The sequence below is a fragment of the Dendrobates tinctorius genome, unplaced genomic scaffold (genome assembly GCF_039654945.1).
Source record: "Dendrobates tinctorius isolate UK_male_01 unplaced genomic scaffold, ASM3965494v1 ptg000030l, whole genome shotgun sequence".
In the NCBI taxonomy this organism is placed as follows: Eukaryota; Metazoa; Chordata; class Amphibia; order Anura; family Dendrobatidae; genus Dendrobates; species Dendrobates tinctorius.
The window spans coordinates 19,828,754-19,853,255 of NW_027361698.1; the positions used below are offsets into that span (position 1 = coordinate 19,828,754).

Here is a 24,502-nt window from a genome sequence, read left to right on the forward strand (position 1 = left end):
CACCTCTGCAGCAAGAAGAACTGCACCTTAGCAATTGCGACTGCTTATGACATTACCCTGCACAAGATAAAACAGTGAATGTCAAATTATCTAAACCATTGGAAAAACTGCAATTCATTTTGTGTCTCATGAATATTACATCAATATTCATATTGCTTTTCGTGTTTTTGCCTCCAAGAGACAGAACTTTTTTTGAACAGCCATATGAGGGTTTGTTTTGCTTAGCACAGGTTGTAGTTTTTAATAGTTCTATTTAATTTATCAGATAAAGCACTGTGGGTGGAATGGAAAAACTCTAAATTTCATTACTAAATTTCATTAATTTGTTACTCGAGTTTCATTCTTACAGTGTTCTCTGTCCGGTAAAAATTACAACTTTATTCTGACGGTGAATATGATTATGGAAATTCCAAAGCTATATATTTTTATGCTGTACTCAAAAAAAAAAAAAATTATGTTTAATGCAGTTTAAGCGTTATAAGACATTGGATCTCACATGAACCAAAGGAATAGATTCCTTCTACACCCTCAGGACAGACCAACATTTTTAGTCTACTGAGCAATCTACGTAAAGCTAGAATTCCAATTTTGGGCTTTGAAACGAGACATAAACATGATTTTTTTTGTTTCCTTGCTTACAGTCTCTTGTGTGTATGGTTCAATCCAAATGACCTCTGAAGTCCCCACTGAAGAGTTTCCACCGCTAAGTCTCATCTTGGCCACCCGGCCGCCCCTTCTCGCTTTAATAGTACATATAAAGTATTAAAAAAAACAAAACAAAAAACAAAAACATACTTTGATAAGACTCTTAAGGGGATGACTTCTTCTCCAACTCTATGTCTCTCCCTATGCTTCTTCTTTCTTTTTCTCTTCACCTTACAAGAAGTTTCCTTCTTGTCACTTATATCTTTTTCTTCTTCAGTCGAAATCTCTAGAAAACAAAATAATGAAATAGAAAGAATTAAGGAATGAAATCGATTAATTTTTCTAGTGAAAAAAAGTAACAGACGTAATCCAAAGTTTATTGCACTTTCTAGCACTACCCTACAGACAATCTTTAATTTCTTAGATAGTGTGCAAATGATCCCTAAGGCTGCATGCATCGATCAGTAATACTGGCGTTCTGGATGCTGCATTGTGCAGAACACACTCAGTGGATAGAATTAATAGAAGTCTCATGCCCCCTGTGCGGTGTGCGAGACCCAGTGACGATAATGAGCGTTTACGTCACTTCCTGGCGCCTGTGAATAGCAGGAACATTACTGCTATTCAGTGTCGCCTGAGCCAAATTCAGGGAAATGTGGACGACTGCGGAGCTTCGTAGGAACATTTTTACAAATATATTGGTGAACGAGGGACTGTCTCCTGTTTATTTCTGTCTTTTTAGGTTTTTCTGGTATCCTTTTCTGAACTACATCGGATTTTGTTGATTACTGCGGACCTCCATGGGATTTTTTAAAAAATTTTTTTCAATAAATTGTTGAATAGTGTGTGGGGTGTTTTATTCAAATAAAGTAGTTTTTTCTTTGTATTTTTATTTTTTTTATTACTGGGGTAGTAGTAATGGGGATGTCTGATAGACGGCTTTCCATCACCAATCCCAGGATTTGATGCCAGCTGTGATTTTTGACAAATCACAGCTGTCATGAATCCCAATTACCATTACCCCGATAGCCACTGCAACAGTGCAATCGGGAAGAGCTGGGTAAAGCGCCAGAATTGATGTATCTAATTGATGCTGCAATTCTGGTGCTGCTGCCGGCGTGTATTTTTAGGTTCGCAAGGGCTCAATAACCATGGACCTTCCCAGCCTGATAAAATAAGCCTGCAGCTGTCTGCTTTACCTTTGCTGTTATCAAAATTAGGAGGGACACACGTCATTTTTTTTATTTAATTTATTAGGTTAATACAATATACAGTAAACTATAAAAGCATGGCACTAAATATAGAGCTCATGGATATTATCTATACCATATCTAGCATCAAAAAACGCATGCGGCAAAACAAAAGTGAGTGTGATATGTGATTCATTCGGAAATTCAGCTGTGTAGAAAGTCTGAACAAACACTGTTTGTGGGAACGTAAAGCACATCATGTAATAATGTTTCAGCTGGCTTAAAAACCATTACACCTGACAAACAAGCGTTTTGCACGTTGGGCATTTTTCAAGTCTGTTTGTATCAAATGTCTGTTAGGCTGAATTGCAGTATAACTGTTCTGGTCACTCAGCCATTCTGGACACCATCTCAGAAAACCAAAGGAAACCTGTCACCGATGCTGTAGAATATGATTGCGCTGCATAAGTAAAATAATATCCTCTAACACATTCATAATGTCTGCATACCTCTACATTCTGTCAACTCTGATGAGGCCAATTTTGATTTTGATGGTGTATCTTCTTTATCGTGCAGTTTTCTGTACTTGGAAGAGTCATGCTCCTCTGAACTGCTGTGCTTCCTCTTGGCAGGTCTGCCTTCCTCTGACGGGTCCGAGCTCTCTGCTCGGTCTCGTTTTCTTGCCTCCTTCTTCGAGGCCTGTCTGGTAGAGTCTGATGTATCCGTTACTGAGCTTTCGGAAACACTGCGCTGCCTCTTAGATTTTGCTGCTTCTTTTGTTGACATTTCCATGATAATCTGGTCATTGATCTCATCCTCTGCCGTGTCATCACTTTCCTTCTTGCTTTTTGATTTTTTCTTCTTCTTCTTTTTCTTTTCCTCTAAAATGAACAGAACAAAAAATGTATTAAGGCCCCGTTACACATAACGATGTCCCAGCGATCCCACCAACGATTCGACATGGATGGGATCGCCGGGACATCGTTAGGCTGATCGCTGGTGAGCTGTTACATAGACAGTCCCTCCAGCGATCAGGACCAGCGAGCAAGCTGGTTTCTAATGTAAACATCGGGTATCCAGGAGCCGCGGCTCTTGGATACCCGCTTTACCTTGGAAACCGGCGTACACGCTGGTTTCCAAGGTAAACATCAGGTATCTAAGAGCCGCGCGGCTCCTGGATACCCGCTGTTTACCTCGGAAACCAGCGTGTATGCCGGTTTCCAAGGTAAACAGCGGGTATCCAAGAGCCGTGGCTCCTGGATACCCGTTGTTTACATTAGAAACCAGCGTCGCTGATCGTTTGTCTCTCGCTGCCACACGCAGCGAAGTGTGCTGGCCAGTGGGAGCCCAGCGATCAAAAAATGGCCCAGGCCGATCGAGCACGATCAGCGATACCCGACAGGGTGGCCGGTCGCTGTGTGTGATGGGGCCTTTAGGCTATTCTGCCATTGTGGCTTCAATACAAAATGTAAGGGGCTGATCCCAACAGCTCTTGCAGCACTGCGTTGACTGATCGGATCATCAGGTTTACTGTTTGTTGACATGACAAGAACAGAGCTGCAGGCATTGCTCTTGGTGACAGATCTGAAGTACGGTAATTGGTGAACACTTCTTCATTCTTTATGTGCCTGCATGATATAGCCACCTCACCAGAAATACGTGGCCAGCAATGACCAGACATTTATGGTGTATCCTGTAGATATGCCATAAATGTCTGAGATGTTAATACACATTTAAAGTGTTGACGGATAATCTAATTCATGAACCTTTTCTAGTCCAAGGGTCACAATCAGACTGACCCAAATCCAGGGGCTGGAATAAAACTAAAGCAGTTTTATGATCAAGGACAGTTATAAATTATTGCAATTAAAAGCCATAAATCTCTCAAATATATGCTATAGGACTCCCACCTATCACGAAAATAAGCAGTCACATTCTCTCCTGCTTGTATTCTAAAAAGTAAGAGACCCAGCTTGCTGTGCTCTCTACCATACAGTATGTGAGTTGCTAAAAAGTGTTTCACTCCTCCCATAAAACTACAGTGAAGACAAGCTCATTCATGTATCACAAACCTCTCCACGTCACCTACTTCTCTCTAGAGTGATACATAGCGGTCAGGAGACCTCCATTCTGCTAATATTTAGGGGATCCAGAGAGGGATGAATAGGCACCAACCAAAGAAGACCAGTTATTTTCTTGTTGGACTTGATGAGGCAATGTGGTGTAATCAGACATTCCTGCTTCATGAAGAGGTGCACACCTCTCCATAAATCAGGAGCATCTGATGAGCGTCTCCTTGAGCCACGTCGGAAAGCTTACTCCAGTTTCTGACTAGAGTAAGATTTCTGGAATAGATAACGTTACAGTTCGTCATGAATTAGACTAGCTGCAGTGTCACGCCCCTTCTGCCACATCTCTGCCCATTTTGAAAGAGTTGAGGGAAACAGGCGTGAAAATACCAAAAGTCACAACTTTTCTGGCGTTGACCTAAAATTTAGGGACTTTTTTAAGCAAATACGACAGAATTCTGGTGAAATTGCTTTGATGAAAGGGGCCATAGTAAACCATGGTACTTATCCATCCTTGCACTGCACAACACTACATCTCTTCTCTCATGGCAAAAACCAGCACAAAGACAAATATTTCCATGAATAGATGGTTGGGGGCTGCACAGAATAGCATCATGGGCCACAAACAGTGCCCCTTTAATCTAGACTAAGCAGCTTCATTTATGATCTTATCCATCCCTGCAATTCCTATAGTAACATGGAGTAAATCACACCTGCAAGTTTTTTTTTAGATTGACAGTTTTTCACCAAATTGTAAGTGCTCATCATTGGCCATTAAACCTTATGCGCATATCCAGCACTTACATTAAGACATACCTGATTCATGGGTCTCTTGTGCATTTAGCTCTGGAATAGGCTTGTTTTTTACCGTTTTTGGAAACATGCCTGCTTTTCTTGGGGCTTCCTCAGGAGGGTTGTTCAAAAGCTAAGTAAGGAAAAGAAAACTTCAAGAAAGACCTTCAACTGTAGCTCATCTTAGAGATGACATACAAGTTGTCAACACTGAATGCTAATTGGGCTTTGGAGATGGCTTATATCTACACTTGCCACATTATCTGATCCTTATTATCAGAGGCATTTGTATAAATTACTGTGACTTGACTTGAGTCATTAATAAATCTAATACAGATAAAACAAACAAAAAGTAATAAAGCTAAATAAATAATCACCTCAATTGCTTTGGCAGCTTGTTCTGGTGTCTCAAACTCAATAAATGCAAATCCTTTTGTGTCTCCAGTGGTTTTATACCTGGGGATGCTGATGTAGACCACTGTGCCACATTTACCAAACACCCTTTCTATCCAGCTGTGTGTAACGTTTTTAGGAAGCAGCTCCTGAGAACACAAAAAAGATTAAGTGGCTGAAAAAGAAACACTGACCCTGCTCCACAGACGTTAGAAAGTGCACAAAATAGCTGATGTAGGCTGGTTCAGCTCAGGGCTACGTGAAAACAAAATATTAATGGCAGAGACTTATGTCTGCTGATTGTTGGATTGCTTTAGCCAAACTTGTTAAAGGGGTTCTGTCAAATTCTTAAATGAGAAAAATTACAAAAGTGCTCATAAAAGCAAGGAACTTTGCAATTTACCTCTTATTAAAAAAATCGCTATGTTCTCAAGAACTACGGAATATTTAATTGTATTGCGTACTGCTTGATACCTGGGCTACTGGCCACCTTGGTATTCTGTGGTGGCAGATTTCCAAGGCAAAGAGAGCAGCACCGCTCTAAAGATAGCCGGATATTTCATTGGATGAACATAGGTTGTATCCATAGACCACAAAATGTGATTAGATCGTTCAGACAAATTCCAAGCAAGGAATCATGAGATGGGTCCGGAAACGGCTTACTCCTACTATATAGCCACACTTACCGCGTATACAGTACGTGCATCAACATCTTGAGGTTTTTCACCAAGGGGAAGCCGTCTTCGGATTTTTGTACTGTCCAAATTTATCTTAGAATCAAAGAAGAAAGAATTAGAAGATGTGAAGGAAGTGTAAGGACGACCAGGTGATAAATAAGTACTCACCTCTACTACAGAAGAATTCTTCAGAGCTCTGGCAATAAGCTTGGGATCTGTAGTCAGTTTTTTCATTTTATTAAAGGATGCCAAAAGTGATAGGTCGATATCTAGAATAGAATATATTGGAAGTATCCTTAGAAACCTGCATAGTTTTAAATTGCAATCATCTGAAGAATGATCTGTATTGTGCTTCTGCACCTATAAACATTTAGCTGGTATGTTTGCATCGTTTCACATACCAAATAAATCCCATAGTGCAGATTGAAGATCCATAGGACGTCATCCCATCCTGTACAAGGGCTGCTGTAGCTCAGCCTTCAATACCAGACACCTCCCATAGACAAGAATGACTATATTTTTTAGGGTAGAGGGGAAACAAACCATTCTTCTAACATCACATAACCTCTTTACAGGTATTATCCAAACTAAATTCTGTATGACTGTATATATGGCAGTAGTTTTTCCCCATGTATATGGTAAACGGTCACATTACCTGATTGAGTGCACCTTTCCAAATGCATTGTAAATGTTACATGAACTAGGACTCATATAAAGACTTGCATTCTTTACGCCTCAATTTCGTATCACTTTTTACTTGTAACATTTGTATAATATATTTTTAATAAATGCAACTTCAAAACAAGCAAGTCCCGAAGATCTTCTTGAAATAAGAACAGCACCACAAGACAGACTACCTTCTTATTTCATTTTTGGCTATTGCTTTACTTAGGGCTGAGATGCCATTGAGTCAATGAAGGTTGTGGCCATCAGTTCAAATCAGGAAAATCCTCACATTATACAGCGCCAGACTAATAATACTACTACACATGAAGCATCGTCTCCGCTCATATATATATATATATATATATATATATATATATATATATATATATATATATATTTTTTTTTAATAAAAATGTCTATCACAAATCCATAGCTTTGGGGTAAGCCTGGACTCTGCCCTGCACTTCAAACCACTTGTCCAAGCCGCTTACCGTCTCCTGCGACCTCCAACTAAAAAAGAATACAAGAATTTATCATTTTTCAACCACAAATCACTTAAAAATATTAGTGACTGCTATCATCATCGTCTGCCTAAACTTTTGCATCTCTCTAGTCCATTCTTAACTCCGCTGCCCAGTTAATCTACCTTTTATACAGTGAATGTAGAAAAAGCTTGTTTTTTATTATATATATATATATATATATATATATATATGTGTGTTACATTTTGGGGCACTACAGGGATAGATGCCCTTACATTACAACAAGGTGTTATTTTTCACCAAAAAAGGCTTGGTGAGGTTTCTAAGGTATATGTCTTGTCTTAGGGCTTATTCACACTCAGAGTTTTTTTTCAAGGCTAATGATAATAATAATCTTTATATAGCGCCAACATATTCCGCAGCACTTTACAGTTTAACAGTTTCAAAACACAAGTCATAAGTAACAATGTTAACAATACAATAATTAAAGCAAAATAAGTCAACCCTGCTCATGAGAGCTTACAATCTACAATGAGGTGGGGGAGATACAAAGTACAGGTGTGTATTTACAATGATGGTCCAGCCATCTTGATTGAGGGATAGATGGAGATAGTGAATGGGCTACACACGCATGCTTTCACATAAAATGACTTTGATTAGTGAACGTGATAGGCCGCTCTGAACAGATGTGTTTTGAGGGAGCGCCTGAAACTATGCAAATTGTGGATAGTCCTAATTTCTTGGGGTAGAGCATTTCAGAGGATTGGCGCAGCGCGGGAGAAATCTTGGGAGTAGGGAGTGGGAGGTGCGGATTAGTGCAGAGGTTAAGGGGGCTTCACACATAGCGATATCACTAGCAATATCGCTAAAGCGTCACTGATTTTGTGACGCAGTTCAGCGATATTGCTAGCGATATCGCTACATGTGACACTTACCTCCGACCGGTTCCCCGCTGGATATCGCTGATCGCGCGAGAACATCCTGGGCCGTTTCTCGTCGTCGGCTTCTTGCTGACGCCGACGAGCGACGCGTGGACGTCATCATCACCGCGTCTGACAGGTAAGTAACGACCGCCGCTACGTTGCTGGTGAGATCTGCCTGTTTGGCAGCTCACTAGCGACCATTTAGCGATGCACCAGCGATCCTGACCGGGTTATATCGTTGTCGGGATCGCTGGTGCATTGCTACATGTAACGGGACCCTTAGTTGAAAGTTGTTTGAAGAGCGCAGCGGTCGGTTAGGCCGATAGACAGAAATGAGGGAGATGTAGGGGGGTGCTGCACTGTGGAGAGCTTTGTGGTTGAGGACAAGTACTTTGAATTGGATCCTATAATGAATGGGCAGCCAATGTAAGGAATGGCGATGAGCGGATGCGTCCGAGTACCGTTTAGCCAGATGGATGACCCTGGCTGCTGCATTAAGTATGGACTGGAGAGGGGAACGGGGAGGTCAATTAATAGAACGTTGCAGTAGTCCAGGCGGGAGTGGATCAATGCGACAGTGAGGGTTATTGTTTCTATGGTGAGAAAAGGGCGGATTCTGGAGATGTTCTTTAGGTGTAAGCGGCAAGAGAGGACAAGAGATTGTACATGGGATGTGAAGGAGAGATTGGTGTCAAACATAACACCCAGACAGCGCGCCTGCTGCTGGGGTGTTATGTTGCCACGCACGGAGAGGGAAATGTCAGATTTAGGGAGGTTAGTAGACGGCGGGAGCAGAAGAAGTTCAGTTTTTGAGAGGTTAAGTTTCAGATAGAGAGCGAACATGATGTTGGAGACTGCAGACAGTCACTGGCGTTCTGTAGTACCGCGGGGGTAAGGTTGGGGGATGACGTGTATAGTTGTGTGTCATCAGCATAAAGATGGTACTGAAAGACAAATCTGCTGATGGTCTGTCCAATTGGGGCCGTGTAGAGAGAGAAGAGAAGGGGCCAAGGACTGAGCCCTGAGGTACCCCGATAGCGAGAGGAAGAGGAGATGACGTGTAGCCAGCGAACAAAACACTGAAGGAGCGGTCAGAAAGATAGAAAGAGAACCAGGAGAGAGCGGTGTCCTTAATGCCTACTGACTGGAGCCTAAGAGTAGGAGACGGTGATCAACAGTGTCGAAAGCTGCAGAAAGGTGGAGAAGAATGGCAAGGCTAAAAGACTGATTGTTCTCAGTGCGAGAAACAAAATAATTATCTTGTAGCATTGATACCTTTTAATAGTTACCAAAAATGAAATAAGTGATGTTACAAAGCAAACCTTCAAGACTACTTAGGTCTCTTCAACAGGCACAGTATGACAAAGTATTTGAGGAAACACAAATATATACACAAAGAGAATAGACATGACATAATAAATGTCAGTTTGAAAAAAGAAACTGAGCTCAGAGAAAAAATACGTCATTAGCTTAGGTAAGTGGTGTGAAAGTTTTTTTGTCCCAAAATCCATGTAAGATCAGAGGCCTGGTGCCCTCACTGTCTCTGGAGCAGATTCCTCAGATTCTGTTGCAAGTCATAAATCCTTGTGACAGATTTAGTCCTGTGTGGAGGGTATTAAACATTGCCATACATTTTTATTCACAGACCCTTCTGTGTTTTTGTGATTTGAAGTTGCCTTTTCATATACCAAATCTCACATTGTTTATGTTGTATCCTGGACCAGTGAAATATTTAGCCACTGGTTGATGTTTTTTTTGTCTGTAATCGTGTGGTGATGAGATCTCATCCTTGCTCTCCGTTTCTGTCCTGCTTCTGAAACATAGAAACCCCCAGTAGGACAATTAGTGCACAAAATTAAGTACACCACATTGGAAGAGGAAAATATGAATGTCTCAGTAATCTTAATAGTCCTGCTGTGCGTTGTGGATCCTTTTGTTATATGTATATATACTACTCCATGTGTTAAAATCGTATGTGTATATACTATCCGCTCACTGTGAGTTCCACAACAACTGGCCTGGTAGTGAAAACATCGGCAGCCTCGTCCATCACTCGTAATTTGTCAAAAATCATTTTTTTTTTAAAAATTTCGCAATTTTCAAAACTTTTAAATTTTTATGCCCTTAAAGGGAATATGTCACCTATTTTTTCGCATATAAGATGCGGCCACTGCCATCTGGGGCTTATCTACTGCATTCTGTAATGATGTAGATAAGCCCTTGATGTAACCTGAAAGATAAGAAAAACGAGTTACCATATATTATACTCACCCAGGGGTGGTCCGATCTGGGTTTAATGGGTGTCGCGGTCCGGCAGCATTACCGAATGCAGTAGATAAGCCCCAGATGGCGGTGGCCGCATCTTATATGCGAAAAAATAGGTGACAGATTCCCTTTAAAAGGGGTTTCCCCACAAACAAATGTTCATTTTAATCAATAGATCTTGTAATAATAACTTCAACAACAACCGGATGTATTTAAAGAAAATATTCCTGTGCTGAGATAATCTTATAATTGTCCCAATGCTGTGTACTGTGTAATGGCTGTGTCTCACCGTACAGGAACACAGTCTGATGTCTGATTGCTCCACATCTCCTGGTCACAGGAGGAAGCAAAAGAGTATACAGACATTACAGACCGGGATTTCAAATAATTCTTCTTTTGAAGTAAAACATTGCTTAAATACAGGCAGGGAAATGTTTTACTTCACAAAAAAAAAAAAAAAATCATCTGTGATCCCATGCTGTAATGATTGTGTACTCTTAGTTCCTCCCCTGCCCAAGAGCCTTGGAATATTCAGACCATGTTTTTGTCTGATTCTTTTTTTCACTCAAACTATAAAGATGAGATGCCCAGTGCACTTTAATTATATTTGGAACCCTTGCTTGTAACTGTGTACCTCAATGACCTGAGAGACATCCTTATCTAAGTGGGATGCCATGCCTCAGCAGACAATAATTCGACTTGTGAACAGTATGAGACATCGTTGTAAAGCTGTAACTGATGCTCGAGGCCACATGACAAGTTATTGAGACGCTCCCTTTTTTGGGGGGGTATACGCACCACTGTTGACTTTTGTTTCAATAAATTGTGTGAGATGAGGAAATCACCATTGCACGCCTACTTAAATGCCCTACTTTAATGATAAAATATCACTGTAGAGTGAACTTTAAGTTTTCCATAAATTTCACCCGAAAGCCCAATATCCCTAACTTTATCTGAGTAGTCTATATTTGTGTTTCCTCAGATACTTTGTTATACCGTGTCTGATGAAGAGAGACCTATGTAGTCTCGAAGGCTTGCATTGCATTGTAACATCACTTATTTTATTTTTGTCAGCCATTAAAAGATATAACTACAAGATAATTATTTTGCTTCTCCCACTGAGAACAGTCTTTTTTCAACCTTTATACTTTTAACATCAAGAGTAAGAGTAAAAGACGAAGGCACTTTACAGTTCGATAAAGGTGAACGAGATTTCTAATATCTCGGTCTGGTTATTTTTTCCCCTGTGGATTTAAACTAAAGCATTTTTGTTTTTAAATCTACAAGTGAATTCTTTCAGCACTCTTCCATACATTCAAATGAATGAGAAAAAAAACAAAGTAAAAACACATTAAAAACTGGAGAAAAGTGTAATAGTTTCCAATAACCTAGCAAAAACATTGATTTTTGTGATAACTCACCGTAAAATCCTTTTCTCCGAGGCGCTCATTGGGGGACACAGGTACTGTGGGTGTATGCTACTGCCCAAATAGAAAAAAAAAATGGGCTAAAAAAGCCCTAGCCAGCTCACCAACCACAGCCACAGCACGGAGCCTCGTCTGGACCCAACGATAGTTGATAGTAGACAAAAACATGAGGGGCGTTCTAGCTGATAAAATTTCTTGCTTTATTGAAAAAATTAAAATAGTACAGCGGCTTACTCCTCAAGAGTAGATGGATGTGCTAGGAGGCACTGAAATACCAGCAACGCGTTTCGACCCTACATGGGTCTTTATCACAGCTGGAACGCCCCTCATGTTTTTGTATGCTACTGCCGCCTGGAGGCTGACACTAAGTGAAAAAAAAGAGGTTAGCTCCTCCTCCGCCGCATACACCCTCCCCCCGATTGCAGGTGGAAACCAGTTTGGTGCAAAAGCAGTAGGAGATCAAACAAAAATCCGACAATATCAACCTTAATGCAGGTAACAACATGTCTAGAAAATAAACGCCCTAATTTCATACAGAAAGCATATTAATTAAATAAATAGAAGCCAACTTGGCTAACAGGGTTGGTGCTGTGTCCCCCAATGAGTGTCTCGGAGAAAAGGACTTTACGGTGAGTTATCACAAAAATCCATGTTTCTCCTTCGTCTCATTGGGGGACACAGGTACTGTGGGACGTCCTAAAGCAGTCCCTGGGTGGGAAGTTGACTTACCGATCCAAGCTACATGCGCCTCTTGTCTAAAAGTGCGCCACTTGCTGCTTGGAGAATCCTTCTACCCAGGCTCGCATCCGCCGAAGCCTGAGTATGGACATTGTAATGTTTAGTAAACGTGTGCAGGCTGGGCCAGATCGCTGCCTTGCAAACCTGTTCCGCCGAAGCCTGGTGTCGAAGCGCCCAAGAGGCGCACACTGCCCGAGTAGAGTGCTCTGATTCCTGCTGGAATCGGCGCGCCTCTGACATGATAGGACTCCTGAATAACCAAACGAATCCATCTGGCTATGGTCGATTTTGAGGCAGCGAGTCCCTTCCTGCGACCCTCAGGGAGCACGAACAGCGCGTCTGACTGACGAAAGGGTGCTGTCCGCGACACATACCTCCTGAGAGCTCTCACCAGGTCCAACATATGAAAAGTCTTTTCCCCACGGTGCACCGGTGCTGGACAGAAAGAGAGCAAGACAATATCCTCATTAATATGAAACGACCTTTGGTAAAAAAGGAGGAGCTGGTCTAAGAACCACCTTGTCTTTGTAAAAGGTCAGGAACGGGGCTCGGCAAGATAACGCTGCCAGCTCCGAGACCCTCCTGATTGATGTTATGGCTACCAGAAACACCACATTCCAGGAAAGGTATGACAAAGAGACATCCTGTAGCGGCTCAAATGGAGCTTCCTGCAGAACACCTAGGACCAGGTTAAGGTCCCAGGCGTCCATAGGTGCCTTATAGGGAGGTACCAAGTGGGAGACCCCCTGGAAGAAAAAGTCTTAACCTGCAAGTTGGTAGCAATCCTGCGCTGAAAAAGGACGGATAAAGCAGATATCTGTCTCCTGAGACAACTAGGGGTCAAGCCTGAGTCTAAACCAGACTGGAGAAAAGCCAAGATATTAGGGATGGAGAATCTCAGTGGCGAACAACCGTTGCCCCGACACCATGCAAAGAAAACCTTCCAGGTGTGGTGGGAAACTCATGCCGAGGTAGGCTTTCGGGCGCTAACAATCGTAGCAACTACCTTGTGCCCGAACCCCACCTGCGTCAGAATCCAGGATTCAACGGCCAAGCCGTCAAACACAGGGCCCCTGAGTTCAGGTGGCAGATCGGCCCTTGAGAAAGTAGATCTGGGCGCACTGGCAGTCGCATGGCACATCGACGAGTAGCTGCACTAGATCTGCGTACCACGCCCGACGAGGCCAGTCTGGGGCCAGCAAAATCACTGGCACCCCTTCTGCCTTGATCTTCTTGTTGACCCTCGGAAGTAGAGGCAGCGGGGGAAATAGGTATGGGAGGCGAAACTGATTCCATTGCAGAACCAGCGCATCCACGGCGATTGCCTGCGGGTCCCGTGACCGCGCGACGAACACTGACACCTTGGCGTTCACCCTGGATGCCATCAGATCCACATCCGGTGTTCCCCACTGTTGGCAAATCTGCTGAAAAACCTCTGGGTGAAGTCACCATTCACCGGACGCAAGCCCCTGCCAGATGAGGAAGTCTGTCGCCTAATTTTCTACCCCCGGGATGTGGACCGCCGATATCAGCGAGCGGTTCCTCTCGGCCCAGCGAAGCACGTGCCCTACTTCGCGCATGGTTGCCCAGCTGCGGGTGCCCTCCAGGTGATTTATGTAAGCCACCGCTGTGGCGTTGTCCGACTAAATCCGGATGGGGCGGCCTGCTAGAAGGTGATGGAATCGATGCAGAGTCAGCCGGATCGCCCGTATCTCCAACAAGTTGATCGGGAGGCGTGCCTTCTGCAGCAACCACCGTCCCTGGGTCGTGTGGTGGCGAAAAACCGCTCCCAAGCCGAAAAGGCTGGCGTCGGTTGTGACCACCAGCCACTGATCTGGGGGAAAGGGAGGAACTGATTATCCACCACTCTAGTGACTGTCTGACCTGAGCGGACAACCGGCACCGATGATCGAGCGTGAATGGGTTCTTGTCCCAGGCCGACAAGAGGGCGTGCTGCAGGGGACGAAGATGAAACTGGGCGAACGGGATCGCTTCCATCGCTGCCACCATTTTCCCCAGAATCCTCATGCCGAAACGGATGGTGTAAGGGACTGGTTGGCGCAGTACTTGCACCCCCTGCAGGAGGGCTAGGGCCTTGTTTCGAGGGAGACTTACCAACCCTCGGCAAGTGTCAAAGGTCATCCCTAAAAAGGAAATTCTCTGAGCTGGAACAAGGGATGACTTCTTTACATTGACCAACCACCCTAAGCGGGCAAGAGTATCTAGCGTAATGCTGACACTTTCCTTGCATGCCTGCCTTGAAGGGGCCTTGACCAAGAAGTCGTCTAAGTAGGGGAATACGACTATGCCCCGGGAGTGCAGGATGGCCATGGGGACCGCCATGACCTTTGTGAACACTCTGGGGGCAGTGACTAGCCCGAATGACAGCGCTGCAACCTGAAAATGTAGACCGTTGATGACAAAGCGTAGAAACCTTTGATGCGGAGGGAAAATGGGGATATGTAGATAGGCATCCTGAATATCGATAGAGGCCAAGTACTCTCCCTGCCCCATTGCCGATATGACTGAACGGAGAGATTCCATCCGGAAATGTCTGATCCTGATAAATCTGTTCAGGAGCTTTAGATCCAAAACGGGCCTGACCGTCCCATCCTTTTTGGGGACTGCAAACAGGTTGGAATAGAAGACCTGCGTCTTCTCGTTTTCTGGTACTGGGATGATAACTCCGTTGTGGCTGAGCGAATCGATGGCTTCTAGTAGAGCCTTTGCCTGGGTATCCACTTTGGGAAGACGGGAAATAAAAAAAAATCGTCTTGGGGGGTACCTGACAGATTCTATCTTGCACCCTGTGGAAACCAGCTCTCTCACCCATGTGTCGTGTGCAAAATTGAGCCAGGCGTGGTGAAACAGGAGTAGGCGGCCGCCTACCCTGCTGATGCCGCCTGACAAATGCCCCGAGTCATTTGGCTGAAGATCATTGGGACTTGGATCCTCTCGACCTGACCTGGTTAGCACGCATCCTCCCCAATGGGTTGGCTCTATATGAGACCTGTCGGTCCCTATTGTGAATGGGACGCCCTGATGCGGCGAAATTAGCCGCTGTCGTCCACCCGGGGTTGCGAAATGCCCGAAAACGAGCCTGCAACTGGTGATTAAACGGCGGTTTGGCTTTTTGCTGAGGAAGAAAGCCACTCTTGCCTCTTGTGGAGTCGGAGATGAGCTAATCTAACCTCTCTCCGAACAGGCGGCCACATTGGTATGGTAGCGCTGTCAAGGACTTTTTTGAGGCTGAATCGGCCCGCCATGTCCTTACCCATAGTGCTCTCCTAATCGAGATTGCATTTGCAGCTGAAAGTGCCATGCAGTTGGCCGCATCTAGAGATGCATTAATCAAGCAGTCCCCGCCATGGTTATCTGATTTGGGATTTCTGATACTTCCGCTGGTAGGTCTAGGTCCTGCAAGGCTCTATTCAATGATTCTGACCAAGAAATCATGGCCTTGGCTACCCACGTTGCTGCGAATGAGGGAGAGAGCGCTGATCCTGATGCCTCAAACACTAAGCGAGCCAAGTTCTCTATGAGACGATCAGTGGGATCCTTAATAGAAGAACCACTAGGCACAGATAGTAGAGTTTTTGTAGCTAAGCACAACACCGGTGGATCCACGGTTGGGGATTCCGTCCACTTTTTACGGAGATCCGGGGGAAAATAGGTATTAGACCTACCGGTAATGATGTTTCCAGGAGTCCATCCTGACAGCACCATGGAGGACGTCCTCCTCCTCCTTACAGGGACAGGAAAGCACACGAGAGGTTAAAAGGTCATGTCCCACCCCCTCTCCCTCAGTGATTTAACAAGTACCACAAGGTGGATGATGCTAGTAACAGTTTAATGAAACAATCTTTACAGCATATGACATAACATAATACATTGTAGTATAACACAACCGGGAGGGAACTACCCGTGCTGTCAGTATGGACTCCTGGAAACATCATTACCGGTAGGTCTAATACCTATTTTCCAGGACGTCCACCTGACAGCACCATGGAGAGTACCAAAGCACCTCCTCAGGGTGGGATTACCGCCTGGAGAACCTTTCTCCCAAATGCGGTCTGTTGACCAGCTAACACATCAAGCTTGTAGTGATTGCAGAATGTATTAAGACTGGCCCAGGTTGCTGCTCTACAGATTTGATCAACCGACGCCCCCGCCCATTCGGCCCATGAGGCCGATACCGCCCTCGTAGAGTGGGCCTTTATGGAATCTGGCGGGTTGGCGCCTTCAGCTTGGTAGGCGTCCGAGATTACTGAGGTAATCCAACGCGCGATGGACGCCTTAGAGGCCCTCTTCCCCTTATTTCTACCGCCAAAAAGGATGAACAGGTTAGGGTCGATGCGCCAGCTATTGGTGGCCTCTAGGTAGTCTATAACTGCGCGCCTCACATCCAGCGAGTGAAGACGCTGCTCCTTTTTATTACAGGGATTATCACAGAAAGATGGTAACACTACCTCTTGGTTTAGATTTTTTGGAGAGGCTACCTTTGGGGTAAATGCCGGGTCTAACCTTAAGATTATACGGTCATCTCTTATCTGGAGATATGGGTCCTTAGTGGACAGGGCCTGGATTTCCCCTATTCTTTTGGCCGTGGTAATGGCTACTAGGAAGGCCGTTTTACGAGTGAGCGCAGAGATGGTTATTTTCTCACCGAGGGCGTAGGGGTCTGTACAGAGAAACCGAAGTACCAGGCCCAGGTCCCAAGGCGGGGGGAGCTGCCTAATCGTGGGGCCCAGGCGCTGTGTGGCTCTTATAAATCTTATTACCCAGGGATGTGAAGCTAACTGGTAATCGAAGAAGGCGCTCAAGGCTGAAACCTGGACCTTTAGAGTGCTGGGCTTAAGGCCTTTATTAAAACCTGCCTGCAAAAAGCTTAGTATGCTAGGGAGGTCAGGGGTGCCTGCCACAAGATCGGACCTGCCACCTTCCAGACAGAATCTTTTCCATATCTTTCGATAGATTGCGGATGTCACTGGTTTCCTACTGGCCTGTAGGGTGGATATGACCTGATCCGACAATCCCTTTGCCTTCAGGATGTCACTCTCAGGATCCAAGCCGATAGGTGGAGTCTTGCTGGGTTCGGGTGGTGGATCGGGGCCTGGTGGATGATGTCCTTCCACGGGGGTAGTTCGACTGGATTTCCTAGAAGGGGAAACCAGCTTCTCCTCGGCCAATATGACACGATCAACACCACTCTTGCATGGTCCTCGCGTATCTTCCTGAGCACTGCCGGTATGAGAGCCAGTGGTGGGAACGCATAAGAGAGGGATTCTCCCCAAGTCTGACTCAGGGCGTCTACGCCTTCCGGGTGGTCCATTGGATTCAGGGAGTAGAATCTGGGGACCTTCGAGTTCTTCCGGCTTGCGAAAAGATCTATACTGGGGGTCCCCCAACACTGACAAAGATGGTCGAAGATTTCCATGTTCAGTTCCCACTCTGTCGGGTGGATCTGTTGTCTGCTCAAGTAGTCTGCCACTTCGTTCTGGGAACCTTGTAAGTGTACTGCGGTCACTGATCGGACTGTTCGTTCTGCCCACGTGAATATTTTTCCTGCCAGGGCCTGTAGTGGTTGATGTCTGGTTCCTCCCTGGTGCTTCAGGAATGCCACTGCCGTTATATTGTCGGACAATATGCGGACGTGACGACTTCTTAGTACCGACTGGTTTCTCCGCAATGCTTCCCAGACCGTGAAAAGCTCTCTGAAATTGGAGGATCTGGCCCTGATGCCTACTGGCCATTTCCCTTGGAAGATCTTCCCTTCTATGTGGGCTCCCCATCCCCACGCACTGGCGTCTGTGGTGACTACCACTTATGGAGAGGTTGTCCATTGTACGCCCACCTGAAGGTTTCTGAACTGTGTCCACCACCGAAGGGACTCCTTCACTCGTTCTGGCAGCCTTAGGGTTTTGTCTAGCGACGCCTGACTTCTGTCCCACTTTGCGAGGATCTCTCTCTGTAATAATCTCGAGTGGAATTGGGCCCATCGGACACACTGGATGCAGGCTGTCATGAAGCCCAAGACCTCCATTGCCTCTCTTATGGAGCACTGACGCCTCAACAGGTCTCTGGTTCTGGCCTGAATAGTCCTCTGCTTCTGCTCGGGTAGCCAGGATATTCTGTCGGCTGAGTCTAGGAGGACTCCGAGGAATACTTTTCTGGTGTCTGGCCTGAGGTCCGACTTCTCCCAGTTGATCACCCAGCCAAGGAACTCCATTACGGTAGTTGCTCGGATCCTGCCTCAAATGAGCGCTTCTTTGGATCTTGCCACCAGTAGGAAGTCGTCCAGGTATGGAATGATCACAATACCCTGATCTCTCAGGTAGGCCACCACCTCTACCACCAGTTTTGTAAAGATTCTGGGAGCTGAAGCAACCCGAATGGAAGACACTGGAACTGGAAGTGGCAGGTCCGGGCTGGTAAACTGACCGCGAACCTTAGTAGGCTCTGGGATGAGGGATGGATAGGGACCTGGTAGTATGCCTTTTTTAGGTCTAGGGTGTACATGACGGCGTCCCTGACTATTAGGGGGATTGCGGATCTGATCGATTCCATCCGGAATCTCTTGTATCTGACCCAGGCATTTAGTATTTTCAGGTTTATGATGGTACGGGCCTTGCCGGATGGTTTTGTGATCGAAAATAGGGAGGAGTAGTGCCCTCTTCCTCTTTCCGTCGGGGGAACTGGTATTATTACCCTTGAGTTTAACATGTCCTGAAGATCCGTCCACATTGCGGAGTCCTCCAGGACAACAGTGGGGGCAATATATCTGTCGGGGGGTGTTGAATAGAGCTCTATACTGTAGCCTTCCGCAATGGTTCTGAGGACCCACTGATTGTGGGTAACTCGGGACCAGTTTGCTGCGAAGTGGCGAAGTCTCCCCCCAATACCTATGGCGTCATTGCCTCCTCGATCTAGATGTTGATGCGAATGAGGGACCCCTGTTCCTCCCACCTTGGCTGAAGGAGCCCTTATAGGAGCTTCTATTGGACCTTGCCCGACCCCTGAAGTCAGTCTGTCTCCTGGAGAAGGAGCCTCTCCGAAAGGACTGGGGCCGCCTGGGTTTTTCCTCTGGGAATCCTTTATTTTTATCAGACACTAGCTCTAGAATGTTATCTAGGGCTGGACCAAATACCCTCAGGCCCGAGAAGGGGATGGCGCATAGCTTTGTTTTAGAAGCGTTATCCCCCTACCAGGATTTAAGCCAGACTGCTCTCCGGGCCGCATTAGAGAGGGAGCTGTTTCTGGCTGCAAACCTTACCGATTCAGCCGACGTATCCGACAGGAACGCCGTGGCTGATTTCATGAGAGGAAGTGATGCTAGGATCTCTGATCTAGGGGTCTTGTTGGTTAGGTGTTCCTCCAACTGCCCCAACCACAGGAACATAGACCTGGCCACCGAGGTGGCTGCTATGTTGGCCCTAATCAGAGCCGCCGACGTCTCCCATGTTCTTTTTAACAAGACGTCCGCCTTCCTATCCATCGGGTATCGGAGACCTGATGAGTCCTCGAATGGGATGGCCGTCTTTTTGGTAACCTTGGCGACTGGGACATCTATTTTAGGGACTTCCTCCCATGCCCGTGTTTCCTCGGGATCACAAGGCAGTCTATTTTTAAAGTCTCGGGAGAGTATCAACCGACGCTCTGCCTCTTTCCACTCCTCCTGGACCATTGTTTTGATGTGTTCACTTACGGGGAACACTACCCGCTTCCGGGCCACTAGTCCTCCAAACATTAAGTCCTGTCTGGACTGTGGTTTAGGGACTTCCTCTATCTGCCTGGACCAACTCGTCCGTGTCCTCCAGTCTGAACAGGTACTTCCTGCTCTGATCCTGTCTATCCCCCGGGATCTCGCCTTCTTCCTCCTGGTCTGAATTCCGGAAGTCGGACTCCTCGCTAGGGCTTGCTTCCGACACTGTGTCTGCTTCCCACCTTGGACGCTTGCGACTTGGCCCTGGGCTGGGGGACTGACGCCGTGTGAGGCTGGCTGTAGAGGCCTTGACTTCCTCCCTTATTAGCGATCTCATTTCGGCAAGAAGGGATGCTGTTCCTCGCCTATGACCCTTGAGGTACAGGGTCCGCATAGGGTCTTGTTATAGGTGTCTGGCAGCTTTACCCTGCATACGGGGCATCGGACCGACTTGGAGGTGGCTTTAGCCGGGTCCTTCGCCCCCGAGGGGGATTCTGCCGGGATTCCCTTCTCCTAATAATACAGAAGGGGCACCTACTCAGATCTGGCTGTGAGGATGGGTGGGGGAGGATGGTCTGCGCTATGCGCACTTACCCCTCCACCTGCTGGAGCGTTGCCTTCAATTCTGGCACGATTCTGCAGAGCGCTGTGGATCTCAGGAGCGCACGCCCAGGATTCAAAGCCGGCGTCTGACGTCACCGGATGTGACGCACGACCTCTCCGCGATAGGGCGCCTCCACTTCCTGCCCGGGCTCCTGCGCGCGACCGCGCTCTGCTTCTCCCCAGGTACCTGCTCAGCCCGCCGCTTGCAGGGAACCGCCCCCCCCTGCCTGCTATGGCGGCTGCGCCGTTCCTGCGGGTGCTCGACCCGCCGACTGCGGGGGCCCGACCTCCGCTTGTCATGGCGCTGCTGGAGCCCAGCGCCGACTGCGCTCATCCTTCTGCCGGTGCCCCCTCGGCCAGCCGCCTGCGGGGAGCCGACCTCCGCTTGTCATGGCGCTGCTGGAGCCCAGCGCCGACTGCGCTCATCCTCCTGCCGGTGCTCGCTCGGCCAGCCGACCCTCGCCTGTTATGGCGGCGAGTCCTGGAGCCAAGAGCCTCCCATAGGGAGGAACGGCTCCCTCCAGGAGCGTCGTCCTGCTCCTGGCCTTTGGAGCAGAGGGACTCCCGATCGGAGAGTGTCGGCCCCGGGACCTCTTGACAGGGGAAGGCTTGGACTGGCCGCACGATCCCCTGTGCCCCTCCGGTAAGTTCTTGTGTGTCCCTCCGTGCAGGGACAGGAAAAACACTGAGGGAGAGGGGGTGGGACATGACCTTTTAACCTCTCATGTGCTTTCCTGTCCCTGTAAGGAGGAGGAGGACGTCCTCCATGGTGCTGTCAGGTGGACGTCCTGGAAAAGGGTACTTCGCCTCGAGTGCCCTCTGACCCGAGAACCGCCTGTCCGGCCATTCCCTGTGTCTTTGCACTATGTCCTCAAATTCAGGATGAGTGCAAAATACCCTATGGGGACGCTTGACATGCTTAAATCACACCTTATGGCCCGCAGCCAGAGTGGAATCATCCTCAATCTCCAGAGTCTGGTTGACGGCTTCTATGAGACTGTCAACCATTTCCTGACCACCTGGCGTATCCAGGTCAAGGGGTATATCAGAGTCGTAGTCCGAGCCTTGCTCGCTATCGACTGCTGGCGACAGGGAACGAGAAGCAGAGCTCACGGATGCCGAGGCACCGGATGGACCGGGAGACACCGTGTGAGTTCGTTTCCCATGCGGCTGCCTGGAGTGAGAACGGCCCCTGCAGGCCGGAGGCTCCTGTGAGGTAGAGGACTCCTCTAAGACAGGAGAGCCACTGTCCTTGCCCCTATCTGGGGCCCGATGGGACTCGATTGCTCTTGTAAGTGACGCCATAGATTGCGACAGCGATACTTAGTACACTGGGCTCGGTCGCAGGGGAGGGCTACTGAGCGCGTTCGGACTCGCAGGCTTCGCATACCCGCTTGGTCTGCGACCGCGGAAAAGCCGACTGACAGGAGATGCATGCAGCGTATAGGAACGTATGTGTCTTAGATGTTCCTGAAAAAAAGTTCATTATTATGTCTCCTGTGTCTAGGAGAAATAATTACATTGACCAGAAAGTGGGAGCATTACAGAACTGCAGCACAATATACATTAGGGCCTCTCTATTTCACTGGAGGACGTTGGGACAGAAGGAGAGCGCGGGATAGTGGACTAAGTGTCTGCAGAGCCAGACAGGACAAGAAGAGATCGCTCCCTTTGCAGTCCTCCTCCACTCTGTATATACCTGGTTACAGCTTCTGTGCAAGAAATGTTGTGATGCCCCCACTGCTGCAGAGACTGGTGAGATGCGCTCACATGTATTTGTGTACTTACACTGTATACTTTCTTCAATGCTCAACATTGTTATTTTCACTGTTAAAAGGGAACCTGCCATGCGATTCCTGCTGACCAGACCATGGGCAGCATGAATCAGAGCCTGACTGCATGATTGCAGTCAGATCTATTTTTTCCGAAACAATGCAGAGCTTCAGAGAAAACATAGCTTTAAGGCCGGATTCTCCCCACACTCCTCTAGATTACAGATCTTTCATGTGTGTATCTGTCAATCAACTGGATTCATGCTGGGAGAAGCTAGCAAGACACAGCAGTGGATAACTAACCTATTTTTGGTCACCATCCAGTTCTGTAAAGCACCTCTCCAGCATTTTATTTATTTCACTGCTGGAGTGGTATCACTAATGTAAGTTTCCTAACTAACCAGCCGCTGTCTTCTGCTCTTCCCAGTGCTGCTCCAAGCTCAGTTGTCCATCTTGTAACTGTGACGTGACCGACCGGAAGTCACAATCTTCCAGTGTAAATGTATGATCTTCGTTCTGGCTCTCCTAGCCTTACACTGAAGAGAGACTTCCAACTCACCCAGCAAACACCTGAACAATCTGGCAGGACACAACCTGTAGAAGACCATGGGAAGCAGCGGTGCATTCGCGTGGTTGCAAATCAGAACAGTACATCTTTGTGAAATTTATAGTGGCCACAGCTGGGTACTGCAGATGCACTATCAGACTCTCACCTACCATCGAAACCTTCAAAAAGAGCATGAAGACCTACCTCTTCCGACAAGCCTACAACCTGCAGTAACCACCAATCGACCAAACCGCTGCATGACCAGCTCTACCCTCGCCTACTGTATTCTCACCCATCCCTTGTAGATTGTGAGCCTTCGCGGGCAGGGTCCTCTCTCCTCCTGTACCAGTCATGACTTGTATTGTTTAACATTAATGTACTTGTTTTTATTATGTATACCCCTCCTTACATGTAAAGCGCCATGGAATAAATGGCGCTATAACAATAAATAATAATAATAATAATGCAGTAGTGATGGGAAATCTAGTTCATTTTGGTGATTAGTTCACTGAAAAGATTAGTTCCAAAGATTAGTTAATTTCGTTCATTTAGTTCAGTATTTCTCTGGATTCTGCTGAGAAGAGATTGATCAGGTCTAGTTCGTTACACAGAAGCTGTGGCTCCTGTAGAGTACTGACTCATAATGATTGTGTATGAGGGAGCTGAGAAGCAGTTCAGCATCCACCATTTTGAGAACAGAACAGGAGCCAGTGGTAAAGATTTTTGCAAGACTGATCTTCTAGGCTACAGGAGGCTAATCTTATCACAAAGACAGATGAGGGGCATGAACCACACACAGAAACACTCTCTCTCATACACACATATGAGCTGTGTCTGTCTACTGTGCAATTTCAGTTTTTATTAATAATATTATTACTATTATATTTGTATTTGATGTGTGGTATAGTGTTTTACTAACTTCTTTTCCAGCATCAGGAGCTATAAAGAGCAAGTGAGAGACAGATCACGGTGCTTCCTGGAGCTGTATGAGGGATCGCTCTGTCTCCTCCCACTTGCTGTTTAGTTCATAATGAACTAATCTCTGTCAGGATGGTGAACTAGATGAACTAGTTCACTCTGAAGATTAGTTCATTTTGAACTACTCACTCAGGAACTACCCATCACTAAGATGCACCCATTTCAATTTGAATAGAGGCGGATGTGCAGTACCCAGTTGTGGATTTCACGGGGCTGTTCTGTTCTGCTCTGCAACTGAGCACTTCTGGCTGCCTCTGGTCCCAAGAACAGTTGATTGGTGGTTGCTGACCAGTGGGGGGGGTCACACACGCACTGTTCTCGTATTGATTACCTATCCTAAGGATAGACCATCAATGTTAAAGTACTGAATAGTCCCTTTAAATGTCCTGCCCTGGTGACAGGTCACCTACTGTGGAGGAAATAGCACAAATGCAGAGTATCCCCATTTAATAGGGGTACTTTGCAAATAGATCCACAGTATATCAAACTGCACGTCTGTGACTACATCAAGTTAACAATTTATCCATCTGTAAATATCTATGCCTATTTTGTAGGTTTGGTATGGAAAGGAGGGGGACCCAAGCACACTTCTTGCACAGGGAACCTCCAGTGTCAGCCCTGTCTAACCCTATA

General features: G+C 46.5%; 1 protein-coding gene across 1 annotated transcript in view; it reads right to left on the minus strand.

Annotated features, from left to right (window-relative positions):
* Positions 1 to 24,502, minus strand: part of LARP7 (La ribonucleoprotein 7, transcriptional regulator) — a 70,109-nt gene that overhangs the window by 35,838 nt on the left and 9,769 nt on the right. The window contains exons 3-8 of the mRNA XM_073571938.1: positions 5,935 to 6,035; positions 5,776 to 5,859; positions 5,074 to 5,238; positions 4,721 to 4,829; positions 2,345 to 2,716; positions 796 to 931 (exon numbers count right to left, since the gene is read on the minus strand). Coding sequence (XP_073428039.1) covers positions 796 to 931; positions 2,345 to 2,716; positions 4,721 to 4,829; positions 5,074 to 5,238; positions 5,776 to 5,859; positions 5,935 to 6,035 — 967 coding nt within the window. The remainder of the gene's footprint in view (positions 1 to 795; positions 932 to 2,344; positions 2,717 to 4,720; positions 4,830 to 5,073; positions 5,239 to 5,775; positions 5,860 to 5,934; positions 6,036 to 24,502) is intronic.